The 21,444-nt window shown below is 32.2% G+C and overlaps 1 protein-coding gene across 10 annotated transcripts in view; it reads right to left on the bottom strand.

Moving 5' to 3' along the window:
- TTLL4A (Tubulin tyrosine ligase-like 4A) overlaps positions 1-21,444 on the bottom strand; it is a 673,269-nt gene that overhangs the window by 232,094 nt on the left and 419,731 nt on the right. For all 10 annotated transcript variants that reach the window (XR_012719464.1, XR_012719465.1, XR_012719467.1 and 7 more), the window contains one exon: positions 11,215-11,510. Coding sequence is in view for 5 of the 10 variants with exons in the window: in XM_075295709.1 (XP_075151824.1) it covers positions 11,215-11,510 (296 nt within the window). In the remaining 5 variants the exon portion in view is untranslated. The remainder of the gene's footprint in view (positions 1-11,214; positions 11,511-21,444) is intronic.

The following is a 21,444-nucleotide window of genomic DNA, read 5'->3' as shown; positions in this document are numbered from 1 at the left end:
GAGACCCGCTGTAAAATTAGCGATACTGGAGGTGGCGCCTAATATGGAGTAAGGCTGCGAGTGTTACTCTGGCCCTACGGGGGGGAGTGTTGACACCACTGCCAGTCTCGTATACAAAGTTATCGATAAACATTATATTTGAGAATCACTCTTTTATTTGAGTAGTTAGCCATATTAGAATTTATATTTGTTTTTTTTTATTAACGAAAGAAAATTCCAAGCGCCTGTAAAGTTGCGCTTTAATTGTTAAAGAGCATAGAAGACCGCTGTGTCGTAACCTTATATGAAGTTCGTACTTAGTTTCCTAACCAAAAAAGTGTGTAATTTGTTTATGAATAATTATTAATGAGCCATGAATTAATGTAATGGATATATTTTAGGAATTTTATTCGTAAGCGTTGAAATAAAGATACCAAGCATTATTTCTTCGTTTTGGTTTATAATCTATTGGGAAACGAAGTACTGGGGCAGATTCCCCTTAACAGACGGGTTCAAAGTACTGAACCCACTTTGTTAAAATGTTGCATGGGTTTACAAGTTTGAATGGTTTTACAAGTTCTATCCGACAAAGAAAAAATCATCGAATTTGGTTCATAATTGCGGATTTGACAGCTAAAACAAATTTGATACCCCCGTGGTGACCAACTTTCAACGCCTACAGGTCAGCCCGTGGACCCACTAGGGACTCACAAACTTGCAAACTTAGAGGAAAACACCTGTTGATATCTTTATCCGTTCAAAAGTTGCAGAATTATTTCCAACAAAGCGATTTGGAACCACTGTGCGACACCAAGTAAATATGGCCCCATTTAAACTTAAAACTAGAAATGTTAGTGTTCTCAAAACGTCAGATATCACTCCTGATATCTGCTATAATGGCAGCGGCCTGATAGGCAAGTTTGCAAAATCTATTGACGTGAAGTATAATGATGCGGAGGAAAAGGAATCAATGAAACACCTGTTATATGGGTGTTCTGCATTGTGTGTAAGGCGTAAGCGAATTTTAGGGGCATATAGCTTTAGATTACTGTCAGACATGGAAAACGTTAACTTAAGCCGTCTGCTAATGTGTGAGCCAGAAAATAACCCGGGCTGCACTGTTAGAAAAAAATGTTTTTCATATGTTCCGATATAAACAAAATGTGTTTCGGGCACGATTTTAAACCACAATATATTTAAGTGCGAACATGTAATGTTCCTAAACTAACACTAAATGTTTGGGACATCTATGTTAATATGTTAGAATATATTATGTTTGGGGCATGAATGTTTCATAAAAATGATATGTGTGAATACAAACATATATAAATTTACAAATTTCGACTAAACATACATATGTTGTGATATTTTATTCAAAGCGACAGAGAGAGTATAGAGAGAAATAGAGATTAAAAACGGGAGAGTTGACGAAATATATCAATATAACACAGCAAAAGAGTCAAAAGAGAACAATTTCTGTGAAACCGCTTGTATGTTGTTTCGGAAAACTGTTTTATGATAAGGCCAAAAATTTGATATGCTTAAGTCTAAATATTATTTAATTTGAATAAAGAGAATAGACATTCGGAACCAAGAGAATAGACATTTGAAAAACAAACAGCATATGTTTTCGCCTTGAGAGCAGCATTTTATGTATGTGTGGACATGTGTTTTGTTTATTATTTTGGCATTATGGGCACAATTTTTTTCTTGGTTCGTTAAAAGAAATCAGGGGTCTTCATAAAAATAGCGAAAGGACACTATACACTTTTTAGAGTTGGGAGAGTAAAATGAAATAAGGAGGAAATAGTGAAAAATTACACAGTAAAATGTAAAAAAACAAACTTTAGTTCCTCATTACTAGTCCACGAGGAGTTGACGGACACCATCAAATATAAAAGCGGGCATCAAGTTCGACTTTTACAGCTAAAACAATTTAAAAAGTTTATTTTCTTTAAAATGAATTATTAAAGAAAAATAAAAGGAATTTTAGAGCGATGGTGTTAAATGCTAGTAAAAAACTGTTCACTCCTAAATAAATTTATGTTTATATTATAAAATTATGTATGTATGTTTATACTCGACTCCACGTTCTTCTTTTGTTAGTTTTTGAATTCCTTCCAAATTTTAAAGTTTTGTCCAAAAACAGTTTTTTATTACAAAATTGTTATTTTTGCAATAAAAAATAATATTTTATCCAAAAATCAGTCAATTTCGTTTATATCAAGCACTGTTACTGACTATAAATCTTTAATAACGCACATTTCGAAGTTTCATTTAAAAAAATTTAATATAGTATAAATATAAATGTGTAAATTAAAAAAAAAAAAAAACAAAAAAAATGTTCGGTCGGAGCAGGGATTGAACCCACGACCCTTTGCATAAATGTAACTTAAAACGATAATTATCTACTGGTGACTATAACAGCTACGTAGCCCAGTGGATAGTGTGTTGGCTTACAAACTGTATGGTCCTCGGTTCGATTCTCCGTGCAGGCGAAAGGTAAAATTTAAAACATTTATAAAAGTGAATAATTTCTTCAACATTATTTGTATTACAGAAAAAGGTGCCAATAACAAAAAAATTTCGTGGAAGTGAAAATTATGAGTATGTTAGGGAATGAGCACAATCGTGTTCTGGAAAAATTCTTCCAAGCATATAATATTTTTGGCTCAAAATGCTTCCAAACATATAATATGTTCACATAAAACAAACATATTAATGTTTCGGCAGTATGCAATAATATATGTGCTTCCTGCAAAATATGTTTCGAACATATGTTAAAGAAGCGATTTTTTTTGAGGGTGTGCCTACCTAACATACGTACTATGTTTCGTTTGCTTTTGTTACTGCAATTAGTTCGGAAATTCATTTAAAGAATGTTTTGTTTTTCTTTGACCAAATCAAATTTTCTGATACGAGTTCTTTTTTCAATAGGATTGCCATCTAGCGTGATTGTACAATTATTTTTTATCAGTTTTTTTCTTACAAACACCAAAAAGCCATTATGTTTCGATAACATATTTATACCCTGCTCCACACTGTGGAACAGGGTATTATAAGTTAGTCTTATATGCGTTTTTTCTTATAGGTGCACCCTCAAAAAAAATCGCTTCTTTAACATATGTTCCAAACATATTTTGCAGCAAGCACATATATTACTGGATACTGCCGAAACATTAATATGTTTGTTTTATGTGAACATATTATATGTTTGGAAGCATTTTGAGCCCAAAAATATTATATGCTTGGAAGAATTTTTCCCTAAGACGATTGTGCTCATTCCCTAACATACTCGTAATTTTCACTTCCACGAAATATTTTAGTTCTTGGCACCTTTTTCTGTAATACAAATAATGTTGAAGAAATTATTCACTTTTATATATTTTTTAAATGTTACCTTTCGCCTGCACGGAGAATCGAACCGAGGATCATACAGTTTGTAAGCCAACACACTATCCACTGGGCTACGTAGCTGTTATAGTCACCAATAGATAATTATTATACGAGCCCATGCAAGCATAACATTATTTAACAGAAACATACATTTGTTTGCCACTTGGAGCAGTGATTAGCATGTCTGCCTTGCATGCAAAGGGTCGTGGGTTCAATCCCTGCTCCGACCGAACCTTTTTTTTTTTTTTTTTTTTTTTTTTAATTTACACATTTATATTTATACTATATTAAATTTTTATAATGAAACTTCGAAATGTGGGTTATTAAAGATGTATAGTCAGTAACAGTGCTTGAAACGAAATTGGCTGATTTTTGTATAAAATATAATTTTTTTATTGCAAAAATAAAAATTTTGTAACAAAAAACTGATTTTGGTACAAAATTTTAAGATTTGGAAGGAATTCAAAAACTCTAACAAAAGTAGAACGTGCAATCGAGTATAAACATACATAAATAATTTTATAATATAAACATAAATTTATTTAGGCGTGAACAGTTTTTTACTAGCATTTAACACCATCGCTCTAAAATGCCTTTTATTTTTCTTTAATAATTCATTTTAAAGAAAATAAACTTTTTAAATTGTTTTAGCTGCAAAACTCGAACTTAATGCCCGCTTTTATATTTGAAGGTGTCCGTCAACTCCTCGTCGACTACTTATTAATAAAGAGGAACTAAACTTTGTTTTTATACATTTTACTGTGTAATTTTTCACTATTTCCTCCTTATTTCATTTTACTGTCCCAACTCTAAAAAGAGTATAGTGCCCTTTCGTTATTTTTATGAAGAGCCCTGATTTCTTTTAACGAACCAAGAAAAAAATTGTGCCCATAATGCCAAAATGATAAACAAAACATATGTCCACACATACATAAAATGCTGCTCTCAAGGCGAAAACATATGCTGTTTGTTTTTCAAATGTCTATTCTCTTTGTTCCGAATTATTCAAATCAAATAATATTTAGACGTAAGCATGTCAAGTTTTTGGCCTTATCATAAAAAAGTTTTCCGAAATAATATACAAGCGGTTTCACAGAAATTGTTCTCTTTTGATCCTTTCGCTGTGTTATGGTGATATCTTTCGTCAACTCTCCCGGTTTCCATCTCTATTTCTTTCTCTATACTCTCTCTGTCGCTTTGAATAAAATATCACAACATATGTATGTTTAGTCGAAACTTGTAAATTTATATACGTTTGCATTCACAAATGAGATTTTTATGAATCAGTCATGCCCCAAACATAATATATTCTATCATATTAACATAGATGTCCCAAACATTTAGTGTTAGTTTAGGAACATTACATGCTTGCACTTAAATATATTGTGTTTTAAAATTGTGCCCGAAACACATTTTGTTTATATCGGAACATATGAAAAACATATTTTTCTAACAGTGTGATATGTGCTTATGTCCCTTACCTACTGCAGCCAAAAATATCTCAAAGAACCACACCAACTTGACTTGTCAATTTTCCAAATTCGGAAATTAGAAATGAAACCAATACACTTCCTATAAAAGGTATATATCAAACCCACCTAACATAAATATTGTTTTGTTCAAAGCCATGACCACACCCTCAAAAAAAAATCGCTTCTGTAACATATACTCCCAAACACATTTCGCTTCAAGCATATACATTTTTGGATATTGCCCAAACATTTATATATTTGATTTCTTCCAATATATAATATGTTTGAAAGCATATTGGTCTAAACAATATAATATGTTTGGGTAGTCTAAGTTCCAAACATTATGTATTTTTCCATCCAAATTCAATAATGTTGTCTTACAAAAAACTATATGTTATTATGTGAACATATAATATGTTTGGAAACATTTTGAACCCAAAAATATTATATGCTTAGAAGAATTTTCACCCAAAGAAGATTGTGCTCAATTTTTTTTCTGCCTTATTGAATATTCCCTCACATTTTTCTCACTTCCACGAGTTTTTTTTAGTTCTTAGCACCTTTTTTTGTAATACAAACATTATAGAAGAAATTATTCAGTTGTATTTTTTTTTTAAATTTTACCTTTTGCCGGACGGGGATTCGAACAGCGGACCACACAGTTTGTAAGCCAGCACACTAACCACTGGACTACGTAGCTGTTATGGTCATCAAGAGATAATTATCGTTATAAGTTATATTTATATAGCATAGCTTGCGGCGCCCACGAGCCGACGAACATTGTTTAACAACATAACATTTTTAAACATACATTTTTTGACGACGTGGATCAGTGGTTGGTACGTCCGCCTTGCATGCCAAGGGTCCTGGGTTCGATCCCTGGTTCGACCGACAACAATTTTATTTTTTTTTTTATGTTTTTACATATATTCCAGATACGTTCGGAATATCCCGAAAAGGTGTTCAACATTACATACTATTACATTAAATTTTTACTACGAAACTGTAAAGTGTGTCTTATAAAAGACTTAAATTCAGAAAAGAACAGTGCTTGATATAAACGAAATGGACTGAGTTCAAATCATATATTATTTTTTTATTGCAAAAATAAAAATTTTGTATCAAAAAAAGGTTTTTGTATAAAGTTTGAAATTTTTGAAATATTTGTCCATCGAATCCTAAAGTTAACGATACCCATTCAAAAGCACATTATATTTAAATTCTAAACAATAATTTTACAACCAAAACATAAATTTATTTAGGTGCGAACAATTGTTTGCTTTCTTTAATAATTTATTTTAAAGAAAATAAACTTATTCAATTGTTGCTTTGGATCATTCCCCACCAAGTTATAATACAATTTGCCGAAAAAAGTTATAATGTTATTCTGATTTTACCGCGGAACTCAATGTCCGCTTTTATTTTCGAAAGTATCCGTCAACTCCTCTTGGACTACTTATTAATAAAGAGGAACTAAACTTTGTTTTTATAGATCTTACTGTTTAATTTTTTACTGTTTCCCAATGTTTTCATTTTACTGTCGCAAGTCTAAAACGAGTACATTGAAACAAATATTGTCGTGAGACCAAAGATTTCATGTCCTTAAAATAAGAATACAAATTTTGCTTAGCTTAGAAGACACATTTCTCTAATATAAAGTTTTTTTTCTATGTTCAAAAGTCGATAAACTTTTCAATGAAGTCGTGTTGTCCTTATAATTAAGTGATTTGAATTGAGAATGAGTATCATAACATGAAAGAAAAAATTTTTGGACTAAGGTCAACTTGACTTTAATAATTAAGAAAAATTTTTTAAATTTAATGAAATTGTCTTTACATTAGTTGCATTTTTGCATCGTGACAACAAAGCAAAAATCGTTAAAAAATAGGACATGTTTTTCAACACTTTATTTTAAAGACGTTTTTACTTGAAACATAGCATAATTTCTACCGTCTTGTTTTTAACGGACTTTATAAAGGGTGATTCTTTTGAGGTTAGGATTTTCATGCATTAGTATTTGACAGATCACGTGGGATTTCAGACATGGTGTCAAAGAGAAAGATGCTCAGTATGCTTTGACATTTCATCATGAATAGACTTACTAACGAGCAACGCTTGCAAATCATTGAATTTTATTACCAAAATCAGTGTTCGGTTCGAAATGTGTTTCGCGCTTTACGTCCGATTTATGGTCTACATAATCGACCAAGTGAGCAAACAATTAATGCGATTGTGACCAAGTTTCGCACTCAGTTTACTTTATTGGACATTAAACCAACCACACGAATGCGTACAGTGCGTACAGAAGAGAATATTGCGTCTGTTTCTGAGAGTGTTGCTGAAGACCGTGAAATGTCGATTCGTCGCCGTTCGCAGCAATTGGGTTTGTGTTATTCGACCACATGGAAGATTTTACGCAAAGATCTTGGTGTAAAACCGTATAAAATACAGCTCGTGCAAGAACTGAAGCCGAACGATCTGCCACAACGTCGAATTTTCAGTGAATGGGCCCTAGAAAAGTTGGCAGAAAATCCGCTTTTTTATCGACAAAAGCCAGAAGCCGTTCAAGAACTGCCCATGCATCCCGAAAAATGCACTGTTTGGTGTGGTTTGTACGCTGGTGGAATCATTGGACCGTATTTTTTCAAAGATGCTGTTGGACGCAACGTTACGGTGAATGGCGATCGCTATCGTTCGATGCTAACAAACTTTTTGTTGCCAAAAATGGAAGAACTGAACTTGGTTGACATGTGGTTTCAACAAGATGGCGCTACATGCCACACAGCTCGCGATTCTATGGCCATTTTGAGGGAAAACTTCGGAGAACAATTCATCTCAAGAAATGGACCGGTAAGTTGGCCACCAAGATCATGCGATTTGACGCCTTTAGACTATTTTTTGTGGGGCTACGTCAAGTCTAAAGTCTACAGAAATAAGCCAGCAACTATTCCAGCTTTGGAAGACAACATTTCCGAAGAAATTCGGGCTATTCCGGCCGAAATGCTCGAAAAAGTTGCCCAAAATTGGACTTTCCGAATGGACCACCTAAGACGCAGCCGCGGTCAACATTTAAATGAAATTATCTTCAAAAAGTAAATGTCATGGACCAATCTAACGTTTCAAATAAAGAACCGATGAGATTTTGCAAATTTTAGGCGTTTTTTTTTTTTAAAAAAGTTATCAAGCTCTTAACAAATCACCCTTTATATGGCCGTTAACAACCATGCCTAACTTGGTCCATATCGGTCTATTGTTATGTATAGCCCTCAGATAAATCGAACCCCAATCACACAAAAATTGGTCCATATCAAGTTCATAATTGTATATAGCCCCCATATAAGCGACCCCCATATTTCAATTCTGGCTCTCTACGTATCGTGCAAAAAGTCCATATCGATTCGTAATTATTTGTAGACATATCTTTTTTGTCTAATATATACCACGTATGGACTAACTCACAATTTAGAAAACGATGTTAAGAAGTTTTAAGATACCACATCCCAAGTAATTCGATTGTGGATGACAGTCTTTCGTAGAAGTTTCTACACAATCCATGGTGGAGGGTACATAAGATTCGGCCAGCCCGAACTTACGGCCGTATATACTTGTTTTTGTAATTTTAATTGCACGTATGACAGCTTTACACTGCATCATATGTATAAGCAAAGACACTTAGGTTGGGTTAGGTATAGTGGCAGCCCGATATTTCTGCCTCACTTAGACTATTCAGTCACGACCCTGTGTATGCAAGGCGGGCATGCTTACCACTACACCACGAGGGTTCCCAATCGACAAAGACACGTGGTCGCGTTTGATAAACAAGTGTCATATTCAGTGCGTTCTTGTTATTATTCGAATAACTTTCGTAAAATACTTTCAATACTTTTTTCGCATTTAATATTTCGATTGTGTGTAGATAAAACTGTTATGTTTATTGTAATAAAAAGTTTAAAATTGTAATAACAGGTAATGGAAATTTTTGGAGAATTTCATACTTAATTTGCCCAATGTCCCCTTTTTTTAAAAAGTGTAAGTTTTTCATAAAATACTTTCAATATTTTTTCGCATTTAGTATCTCGATTGTGTGTAGATAAAACTGTTATGTTTATTGTAATAAAAAGTTTAAAATTGTACTAACACTTAATGGAGATTTTTAGAGAATTTCATCAATAATGTCAATGTCCCCTTATGGTGACACCCTTTTTTTCTAAAAAGTTTAAGTTTTTCAATTTAATTTTTTATTTAGTCGTTACTGAGATAATAACAATTTTTGTCCGGCAGTTTTATTTTGGGCCTTAATGGGTTAATTGAGCATCAAACAAATACTTGATAAAAACAATTAATTGTTTTCATTAACAAATTTCAATTATTTTTTTGATTGATACAGTTAAAAATTTAATTGATGTTGATTGCAAAATTAAATTAATTCCTTAATAAAAACGTAACTATTTTCAATCACTTTCTCAACTGATTTAGTGTTTTTAGTTTGACTAACTAAGTGATTAATTCAAAAAAAATTTAATCAAAAATTTAATTATTTTAATTAAAACAAGTAAGGAAAGTCTAAAGTCGGGCGGGGCCGACTATATTATACCCCGCACCACTTTGTAGATCTAAATTTTCGATACCATATCACATCCGTCAAATGTTGTGGGGGACTATATATTTTGTCCCAAATACATACATTTAAATTTCACTCGATGTGGACAGAATTCTTCTTCTACAAAATCTATAGACTCAGAGTTTAAGTCGGCTAATGCACAAGGGTGGAACACAATGGCAGTAAAAAAAAGATATGGGAAACATTTAAATCTGAAGCAATTTTAAGGAAACTTCGCAAAAGTTTATTCATGATTTATCGCTCGATATATATGTGTTAGAAGCTTAGGAAAATTAGAGTCATTTTTACAATTTTTCCACTAAACAGTGGCGATTTTACAAGGAAAATGTTGGTATTTTGACCATTTTTGTCGAAATCAGAAAAACATATATATGGGAGCTGTATCTAAATCTGAACCAAATTTGGCACGCATAACTACAATACTAATTCTACTTCCTGTACAAAATTTCAACTAAATCGGAGTTAAAAATTGCCCTCTGTGGTCATATGAGTGTAAATCGGACGAAAGCTATATATGGGAGCTATATCTAAATCTGAACCGATTTCAATAAAATTTGGCACACTTGACTACACTACTAATTGTACTGCTAGTGCGAAATTTCAACCAAATTGGGGTAAAACTCTGGCTTCTGGGACCGTATTAGCCCATATCGGGCGAAAGATACATATGGGAGCTATATCTAAATCTGAACCGATTTCTTCCCCAATCAATAGGGTTCTGTTCTGAGCCAAAACACATACTAGTGCCAAATTTGAAGTCGATTGGACTAAAACTGCGACCTAGACTTTGATTACAAAAATGTGTTCACGGACAGACGGACATGGCTATATCGACTCAGCAGCTCACCCTGAGCATTTTTGCCAAAGACACCATGTGTCTATCTCGTCTCCTTCTGGGTGTTGCAAACATATGCACTAACTTATAATACCCTGTTCCACAGTGTGGCTCAGGGTATAAAAATGCCTTAGGCTTCCGAGTTTGATTAAAAAGTTATTTGTGTCAATTAGTTATCCAGCAAAAAAAACCTCGCCAAAGTGAGGAAGTGAGGCAAATGTGGCGCAGAAGCGATGAATTTAACATGGGTTTGTCATACGACGGATGTCCACCATTTCAACAGACGTTACACTGAATTTGAATCACTTTTTAGGGTGTGATCTGAATTTAGTCTTTTGAATGTTAATTAAAAAATTTTGTGATATTTTGCCAACTAAATAATTTGTAGAATTTTTTATTCTAAATTTTTCTAGAATGGATTAGGATTTTTATCGAAAAAATTTGAATAATTTTTCCCATTTTATTAATGTTTACTCTATGTTTAATCTATTTGAAACAAAAAAAGTTAAAATTACCCATTAAAATATGAAAAAAGGGAGTTATAAAAAATTGAATTAAAAGAACTTCCTTTGTAGTTAAAATAAAGAACATTTTTGAGAGGACATTTTTGGAAGTGCTTTTAAAGTTGTGCCTTTAGAAGAACTTCCAAATTTTTGCTGGATATTTAATTCAAAATGTTTCAAGCATTGACTTAATTGATTTATTATTTCTAGTTTTATTAAAAAGTTTGTTTGCAATAATTAATTTTTTAATTGAAAAAGTTTCCAACTTCAATCAAATTTTTAATTGGAAATATTTCGGTGATATTTTTCTTTTGTGTAGATTCACAGCTTCAGCGAAACTTATCACTCCTCGAAATAGCGGATATTTCATGCTTATTTTATGTTTTGACCGGACTCTAGATCACTTACCTGAAGCGAATCGAGCTAATCCATTATGATACATATATACGCGTAATGGATGTATTGATGTAACTAATACGTATAAACGCAAATCAAATTTGCTGCCATTGATGAGTAAAGGACGTTCGATATACTTTTGAACAATGGTAGATTTTTTTTTCGGAATCTGTGTCCATCTATCCACAACTTTTATACCCGAACCTCGAGCACTAGCCGGTGGTTTTATTATCCATTTTACGTTTCGCTGCGAATATTTCGGCCAATTTTTTCTTAGTTGTTTTAGATCGTTTGGTATGATATAAGTCCTATGAAAAAGTAAACAGAATGAAAGTTAAATATCATTTTAAAGTATGGTGCTGTCTAAGTAAAAGAAAAACAACATTGATGTGACTGCAAATTTCTTCGCGCAAATTAAAAAATAAAACAAGTACGGAAAGTCTAAAGTCGGGCGGGGCCGACTATATTATACCCTGCACCACTTTGTAGATATCAATTTTCGATACCATATCACATCCGTCAAATCTGTTGGGGGCTATATATAAAGGTTTATCCCAAATAAATACATTTAAATATCACTCGATCTGGACAGAATTTGATAGACTTCTACAAAATCTATAGACTCAAAATTTAAGTCAGCTAATGCACTAGGGTGGAACACAATGTTAGTAAAATATGGGAAACATTTAAATCTGAAGCAATTTTATGGAAACTTCGCAAAAGTTTATTTATGATTTATCGCTCGATATTGTAAAGGGTGATTCTTTTGAGGTTAGGATTTTCATGCATTAGTATTTGACAGATAACGTGGGATTTCAGACATGGTGTCAAAGAGAAAGATGCTCAGTATGCTTTGACATTTCATCATGAATAGACTTACTAACGAGCAACGCTTGCAAATCATTGAATTTTATTACCAAAATCAGTGTTCGGTTCGAAATGTGTTTCGCGCTTTACGTCCGATTTATGGTCTACATAATCGACCAAGTGAGCAAACAATTAATGCGATTGTGACCAAGTTTCGCACTCAGTTTACTTTATTGGACATTAAACCAACCACACGAATGCGTACAGTGCGTACAGAAGAGAATATTGCGTCTGTTTCTGAGAGTGTTGCTGAAGACCGTGAAATGTCGATTCGTCGCCGTTCGCAGCAATTGGGTTTGTGTTATTCGACCACATGGAAGATTTTACGCAAAGATCTTGGTGTAAAACCGTATAAAATACAGCTCGTGCAAGAACTGAAGCCGAACGATCTGCCACAACGTCGAATTTTCAGTGAATGGGCCCTAGAAAAGTTGGCAGAAAATCCGCTTTTTTATCGACAAATTTTGTTCAGCGATGAGGCTCATTTCTGGTTGAATGGCTACGTAAATAAGCAAAATTGCCGCATTTGGAGTGAAGAGCAACCAGAAGCCGTTCAAGAACTGCCCATGCATCCCGAAAAATGCACTGTTTGGTGTGGTTTGTACGCTGGTGGAATCATTGGACCGTATTTTTTCAAAGATGCTGTTGGACGCAACGTTACGGTGAATGGCGATCGCTATCGTTCGATGCTAACAAACTTTTTGTTGCCAAAAATGGAAGAACTGAACTTGGTTGACATGTGGTTTCAACAAGATGGCGCTACATGCCACACAGCTCGCGATTCTATGGCCATTTTGAGGGAAAACTTCGGAGAACAATTCATCTCAAGAAATGGACCGGTAAGTTGGCCACCAAGATCGTGCGATTTGACGCCTTTAGACTATTTTTTGTGGGGCTACGTCAAGTCTAAAGTCTACAGAAATAAGCCAGCAACTATTCCAGCTTTGGAAGACAACATTTCCGAAGAAATTCGGGCTATTCCGGCCGAAATGCTCGAAAAAGTTGCCCAAAATTGGACTTTCCGAATGGACCACCTAAGACGCAGCCGCGGTCAACATTTAAATGAAATTATCTTCAAAAAGTAAATGTCATGGACCAATCTAACGTTTCAAATAAAGAACCGATGAGATTTTGCAAATTTTATGCGTTTTTTTTTTTTTAAAAAGTTATCAAGCTCTTAACAAATCACCCTTTATTAGAAGTTTAGGAATATTAGAGTCATTTTTACAACTTTTCGACTAAGCAGTGGCGATTTTACAAGGAAAATGTTGGTATTTTGACCATTTTTGTCGAAATCAGAAAAACATATATATGGGAGCTATATCTAAATCTGAACCGATTTCAACCAAATTTGGCACGCATAGCTACAATGCTAATTCTACTCCCTGTGCAAAATTTCAACTAAATCGGAGTTAAAAATTGGCCTCTGTGGTCATATGAGTGTAAATCGGGCGAAATCTATATATGGGAGCTATATCTAAATCTGAACCGATTTCAACACTTTACTACACTACTAATTGTACTCCTAGTGCAAAATTTGAACCAAATTGGAGTAAAACTCTGGCTTCTGGGACCGTATTAGTCCATATCGGGGGAAAGATATATATGGGAGCTATATCTAAATCTGAACCGATTTCAATCAAATTTACCAAACATTGGTAGAATGTCAATTCTACTCTTTATGCAAAACTTTGGCCTCTGTGGTCAAATGACTCTAAATCGGACGATATATATATATATATATATATATATATATATATATATATATATATATATATATATATATATATATGGGAGCTATATCTAAATCTGAACCGATTTAGCATATATTTTGCAAGTTTTTCGAGACTCATAAAATATTCGGATGTACTGAATTTGAAGAACATCGGTTGATAAACACGCCAATTATGACCAGATTGGGGATAAATATATATGCACCCATAAAAAAGTGACCACTTCTTTAAGTTCAAATGAACACATTGTGAAGAAAGTTGAACTTCGTATAGCGCCAAAGACATTTTTATTTGTTTGAACGATGTGATTTTCGTAGAAATTAGGTAGAATGCATTCCATATATTAGTTAACATTTTCCTATATTTATGCACCACTATACTACAGAATGAAAAAATTTAACTGAATTGAATTCATATATGGAATGATTTTATTGAACTTTTTTCATTCATTTGGACAAATCTTACATATTTGTGGTAAACCTTTTTCTTCAAAATTTGAACTGCATACCTTCGTTTTTAAATACAGTTTTATTTATTTATATAGGCATTTTTTCTTCAATAAAAGACATGTTTTATTAATATATTAAATATATTTAATGACACTGAAAAAACAGTGAACCCTTTTCCATTGCAAAATGAACTAAACTGTAGTAATATTGACCATGATTTAGCCCTTAAGATTTTTTTCAACTTGTCTAGTTTATAATTCTCTTAAATTTTAGTTAATCTATAACATTGTATTTTAGTTCATTTGTACAACACCATAAGATTTATATACCCCTACCAAGTTAAAAAGTCAGTATTATTTTGGTTTACCTGCTTATTTTTTGGGAAACCCGATAATAAAAAGTGGTTAACAGTCTCCTTAAAATGTTGACGACTAAACTATTTTTAAATCAATCATTCCACAGTACAGAGAAATTAAATAATTAAAGGAACAACAACCCGTTTTACTATTATGAAAATTTTCATACATTAAAATTCAACTTTCTTTAAGCAAAAGTACTTTATTATAAAAACTTATGATGATAGTTCTTAATACAATGTTGTTGTGAATAAAAATTATGACCACGTGGAACAAGAAAGTAGTTTATTTTAACTCGCTATTTGGACATTTTGACTTTTCCTTAGTTTTTTATTCATCGTTAGTATATTCACATATCTTGCTGAAAAAAATGGAAGGAATAATGAAAATTGTTAAAAATTAACATGTAATAAAATATAATTTTTAATCTCTTTAAATTAGCTTGTAACTTACCATATTTTGGGGCATTTTATTATATGGTGTAAGGAATTCAACTTTTCTTAGATAAACGTACCTCATAAAGTTTGTACCTGAAACAATTAGAGAAATAATGAATTAAGTAATATATTAACTCATAAAACTGTGTTGTTATCGATGTGTACGCTGAGGTTAAAAAGTTATCGAAATTCATTTGGGGATACTCTGAAATTAAATATTTATTTTTTACATTAAATGGAAAACATTAAATTGGTTTCCAAAAAATCTAATTAAAGAAATAATATGCATAAAAAAACTAAATATTCTGGTTAAAAGAATGTTAAAGAAAGCTTACCAATTCATAAAAATGTTTCCAAATTGTTATTCTGAAATTAAATATTTGTTTTTTATTTGATTTGATTTTTATTTGATTATTGTAATACTAAAATAAGGTATTAAAAACATGTAATTTTGATAATAAAAAGGTCATAAAAATTTAAATATTCTAGTGAAAAGAAAGCCAAATTTTAAAAGAAAACTTACCACTTCTCTATTAAATTATACGCTGAGGAGGAATACAAAAATATGCCCGAATCCATCTTGGGGTTGCTCTGAAATTAAATATTTTTTTTACAACAAAGAAAAACATTAAACTAGTTTCAAAAAACTAATAATAATTAGCAAATAATGATATAAATAAAAAATATCCTTTTTAAAAGAAAACCACATTTTAAAAAGAATACTTACCAATTTATGATTAAACTATATGCTGAGGTGTAACAAAAATTTTCCAAAAATATTTGATTAAAGTAATACTAAAATAAGGTATTAAAAACCTGTAATTTTTGACAATAAAAATGTAATTAAAACGTAAATATTCTAGTGAGAAGAAAGCCAATTTTTAAAAGAAAACTTACCACTTCTCTATTAAATTATACGCTGAGGAGAAATATAAAAATTTGCCCGAATCCATCTGGGGTTGCTCTTAACTTAGATATTTTTTTTTTCAACAAAGAAAAACATGAAACTTGTTAAAAAAATAATAATAATAATTAGCAAATAATAATATACATAAAGAATATTAGTTTTTAAAAGAAAACCACATTGAAAAAGAACTCTTACCTATTTATCATTAAACTATACGCTGAGGTGTAACAAACAATTTTCCAAATTCATCTGCAGTTACTCTGAAATTGAATATTTATTTTTTACATTGAATAATAAAAATTAAATTAGATAAAACAATTTCAATATACTTTCCATTTCAGCATTTTTTCCTAAATATTGAACATTCTTAATAACTTTTTTCTAAGCTACCGATCATCACTTCGCCATCGTACATCTCATCGCTAAAATATTAATAACTTTCATTTCAAAGCTTTAATAAACAAACACCAATATATGTCTAAAAAAACCAAAATATTCCATACCTTTATATTCCCTTGTTACATACTTGCTAAAAAGATGCAACAGCCCACGCCAACGCCAACTATATAACTGAAGCATGCCAAACAAAACCAAGCAAAACCAAAACACTCCTACAACAACAAAAACACATGTGCCTTCATTGAAAACAACACCTCATCCAGACAAATAAACCATTCGCCAATAATAAACACACACACAAACCACTGAAAGAACAAAAACAACCCCACGCTCAGATATACACAACATCCCCATCACTCGCTACCATTTCTCATTATTGCATTGCATGCTCTCACTCTCAAAAAATTCAAGTAACATTATCTTTACATTAAACATATTCCACTTTGACGAGAAAGATCTCTGTACTATGCATTAGTTCATCGCATCTGTCCACAATTTACTCTAAAAACAATACTCTTAAATGCACATCAGTATAAGAACGATGAAACGTTTAACTTAAAATTAGCAAAAACTTCATGAAATGATATCTACACACAAAAAATTTTTTTCTGATTCAATCACGAAATTAGTTGATCCAATTAATTTTTAATTGAAATGTCTTCAATCACAGAAATGATAGTATCAATTAAAAAATTAATTGAAGGTCAATTAAAAAGTTAATTGATCCAATTAAAAAATTAATTGATACTATTATTTTTGTGATTGATTTTTGTTTCAATTAAAAAATTTGTTGAATCAATTAAATTTTTAATTGAATATTTTTTAAAACTCAATTAAAATTTTAATTGGAAAAATTTTCGTGAAATTTTTTTGTGTGTACCAATTTTTGACGAAAATGTCTATAAATTTAATTACATGTGAACTAAAAATATTTCATTGGGAAATTTTTTACCAACAATTATTAACCATAGGAATTGTCAGTAAGAAATTGCTATCCACTTTCAAGTTCATTTTTCGTAAAAAAATATTTTCTCATACAAAAAAATCTTATGGTAAATTGCACTTATTATTTAGAAAATACTTTACATTTCACAAGTAGTTTTATACCATGACAAACGAATTTTTAACTACCAGTTAAGAAATTTTTTAAGGAAATTTCCATCGTAGTTTGTAGGCCATGAACTAAACGATTGCTACTTAGAATTTGTAAAATTTCCTTTCGAGTAGTTAATTTTCGTTGAAGATACGAAAAATGAACTAAAATTCTGGAAAATTCTTGTAATAAATTATTGTAAAAATCTTCTTAAATTTACGAGACACTTTTTTTTCTGTGGAGAATTAACATCATCGACTGGTCTTGAAATATTAGTTTATTATTCCACTATTTCCAATTTCCATGCTGCGTAACGACTTTGTACTACTTTTACAATTTCAATACCTACAAATATAAAAAATCATAAACGAATTTTTTTCAGAAAAGGTTAGCGTCACTGTATGAATGTTACCTGATAAGTGAAGATTCCAAAATTAAGACGAATGAAGGCGTTGTCATTCTGTTGCTGTTTTCTTTCTTTTTACACCATCACAAACGTTGATAGACTTATTGTTTGTTATTTATGTTCAATAATTTTGAAAAAACGAAACATTTTCTCACTAATTTAAAATAACAAATATGTTATTTGTTATTTATTATATTATTTTACTATATTATTTTTTAACAATCTCTCCGTATACCATAACAACGCGATTCCAACTAAAAAAACAACCCACGCGCAAACATATCGATTACATCGATGACAGGTATTGATAAAATAAAAGAAATATATAAATTTCCTATATTCTAACAAGTGTGTTTTCTTAAGTTTTGAGAGGATTGAATACTTCTTAGTACGAATGAACTAAAATATTTTTCTATGCCAAGTGTTAATCGTATGTATGATAAGCTTTCTATAATAAAGGAGTTCAGTGTTATCGTTTTATAAGAAATTTTACTAAATTTGAGGAATCTTGGTTTTAGTTCGGTTTTTGTTTATTTTTACGAATGCTTTGCTATCAGTGAATAAAATTTTCTTGTTCAGTAGTAAATTCTTATACCCAGCGAAGAAAACAGTATTAGTAAAATTCTATGCCTTATTCTAGTTAATGAACTATTCCTAACTGCTTTCATTTTAGGATTTTTTACTGAAACAAGTAAATTGTATTTTTTCCTTTAGTTTCGAAGGCACTTTTTTCTGGGTGTGGCAGCTATATCTAAATCTGAAGCGATTTTTTCCAATGTCAATAGCGGTTGTCTTTGTTCCAAAAAACGACCCTATGCCAAATTTGAGGACGATCGGACTTAAACTGCGACCTATACTTTGCGCACAAAAATACATGAACAGACAGACAGACGGACGGACAGACAGACAGACGGACAGACAGACAGACAGACAGACGGACATCGCAAAATCGACTCAGAATTTAATTCTAAGACGATCGGTATACTAAACGATGGGTCTCAGACTTTTCTTTCTTGGCGTTACATACAAATGCACAAACTTATTATACCCTGTACCACAGTAGTGGTGAAGGGTATAAAAATGTGGTTTACCAAAGAATGAAACGAATAATTTGCGCACATGTCTAATACTTCGATTCGACAAGTTCAACTAAATAACAATATATTTTTGTAATCGAAATAAAATCATTACTGCTGTGAAATGAAATAAAATTTTTCTTTTTCAAATATAAAATAAAATTAAAATTTTTTCTTCATCTTTTAATCACCAAACGATATGTTACATAAGACAGGACATGGTTTGGTTATATTTCGCATCAGAGTTGGGGATTGTCATAGTGTCACTGAAGAGTATGGTAGTGAATGGGATAAAGTCGAACTTTAAAATGTTCGATGTGAGTATAGACTTGACTTATAATTTGCAAAATGCATTTCGCAGAAAAACGTGAATTTGGAATAAAATTAGACATTTGCGTATATTTTTACATTACTCAACTGATAGTGATTTGATTTGTTTCCCATGGTGATGAGATTGAATGCAATGGTACAAATTCTCACAGACAAATGTACATTTAACAAGTATATACAGCAGCAAGTTCGGCCGTGCCTAATCTTATATACCCACCACCATGAATCAAATATAACAGTTACCATTGAAAACTCTTCGTCGTAGCGAGTTACTTGATAATATTGTTATGAATTTGATATTTCTAGATTTAAGTTTATTCAAATTAGTTTCCATTAAATTAAAAATTTCAAATTGTAACGGTCAAATTACGCCATCACTTGTCAAAATCATTTCTTTATTTTCTAGTACTTTCCTAAACATCTTTTGTGTTCTTAGTTTCCCAATCGTTCAGTGAAACCCCTTTTTGCTATATTCATTGCTTATTGTTATAGTTGTAGTAATATGACCATAATCATCTATGCCTGTGCGTCATCTGCCATATAGTAGAATGTTCCAGATGATTATAGCCAAGACAATGAGCATGGGCCGACATCTACCAGGTAGTAGTAGAATAGTCTAGAATGTGTAGGCCAGACTACCGAGAATTTTCGATATCGTTATACAGTACTATAAAAGAGCTGACACAGGGAGCTGTGAAGTCAGTCGTAAGCTATAGTTTATACAGTGCACATCGTAGAGCAAATAAGTGAAACCTATCAGTTAAACAAATAAATGGTAGATTGTCGTTATTTGAAAAGAACTGTGTTTTAATTATCGGGTTATTAAACACGCCTCAATATAAAAAACGTAACAATATATAGCAATGATTAAATAACGATTTGATTTAAAATCTATAGATGTTTATCCCCATTATTCAAATGATTAGAAGAAGTAAAACCTGGAAATTTTACCTTCAATAGATATTCTTATCCTTACATGTGGTGCCCACATGTTGGGAAAGACGCACCCTGCTATCACCTTGACACTTATGTGCACATGTGGTACACACATGGCGCTAAAATGATGAAACCCAAAACATTATCATCTGGACTGCATATCTTTTGATGACGAGATTTCATTGTTTGATCTTATTAAACATTTTCCCGGCGGCCATTTCAGATATTTTCTATTCGTTTCGCTAGAATACAGTATCTTATCATATACACGATTACACCTAAAACTAGAATTAAAGCAATAATTAATGCTATGTGCCCCGAGGCATGGTGAAAATGAAGACCCTTTAAATTAATTTTAATATCCTGAATTTCTCCGATTGACTGCCTCAACCTTCCCATTTCCTCTGTATGATTCAAAACTAGCTTAGCAGTCGATAACATCCCATTAAACGATGAGTTGCTCATCTGCATTGTCAGCATTGGCAGTGGATAGACGTTGATGTTTGTTTCCAATTTATGTGGAGATAGCAATGCTACTACTTTAACTCTAAGAATGCATCCAGAATCTAGAGAAAGCACACCTTGGGCCGGTAACTCCAGCATCTTCTGCTGTAATTCGTGGCATAATATCTGGCCTGTAGATGCACTGAGCATCTTATATATCCATTTATTCGGAGTATTCAATTCTTTCCAAAAAGGAGCAGCTCGCGTTTCGTGAAATACACAAGAATCCATATTGCGCTGCTTAATGGGAGAAAGCTCACATGATTCATCATTCGCATCCGTCCAAGGCCAACTACCATCGCACACGAAGTCATGTGAAGTAATCAACTTACACTGCGTGAGCGTAGCCTCCGTCATTAAATGATATGAATCCAGTTCAAAGTTATACACCAAGAACGGGTCGGAAATTCTTGCAACCACCGTTGTACCGTTTCTCCGTATAGGCAAGGGAATGATTGCATACAACTTTGACTCGTGCACAGCGAACAACGGTATCGCAGCATCAATTACCAGTCTTCTATTAATTAATGTTGCTTTCGACTTCAGTTGTAGATGGTTTGAAGTTGTGTTTGTAGATGGTTTGAAGTTGTGTTTCTTTACTCCCAGGGAGCCTCAACTTGGTAGGTATGTTGTTCTTTATATGGCTTAACTCCTTGCTTAATTGACCAGGAGTGATAAGTGCTGGGTTTAACTTCCCATGGTTAATGTCGATGAGCAGTTTTATCAGCTCGGACTGTACCTTCTCATTC

This window comes from Haematobia irritans, chromosome 2, assembly GCF_050003625.1.
Source record: "Haematobia irritans isolate KBUSLIRL chromosome 2, ASM5000362v1, whole genome shotgun sequence".
Lineage (NCBI taxonomy): Eukaryota > Metazoa > Arthropoda > Insecta > Diptera > Muscidae > Haematobia > Haematobia irritans.
This window is presented reverse-complemented; position numbering and strand designations above follow the sequence as displayed.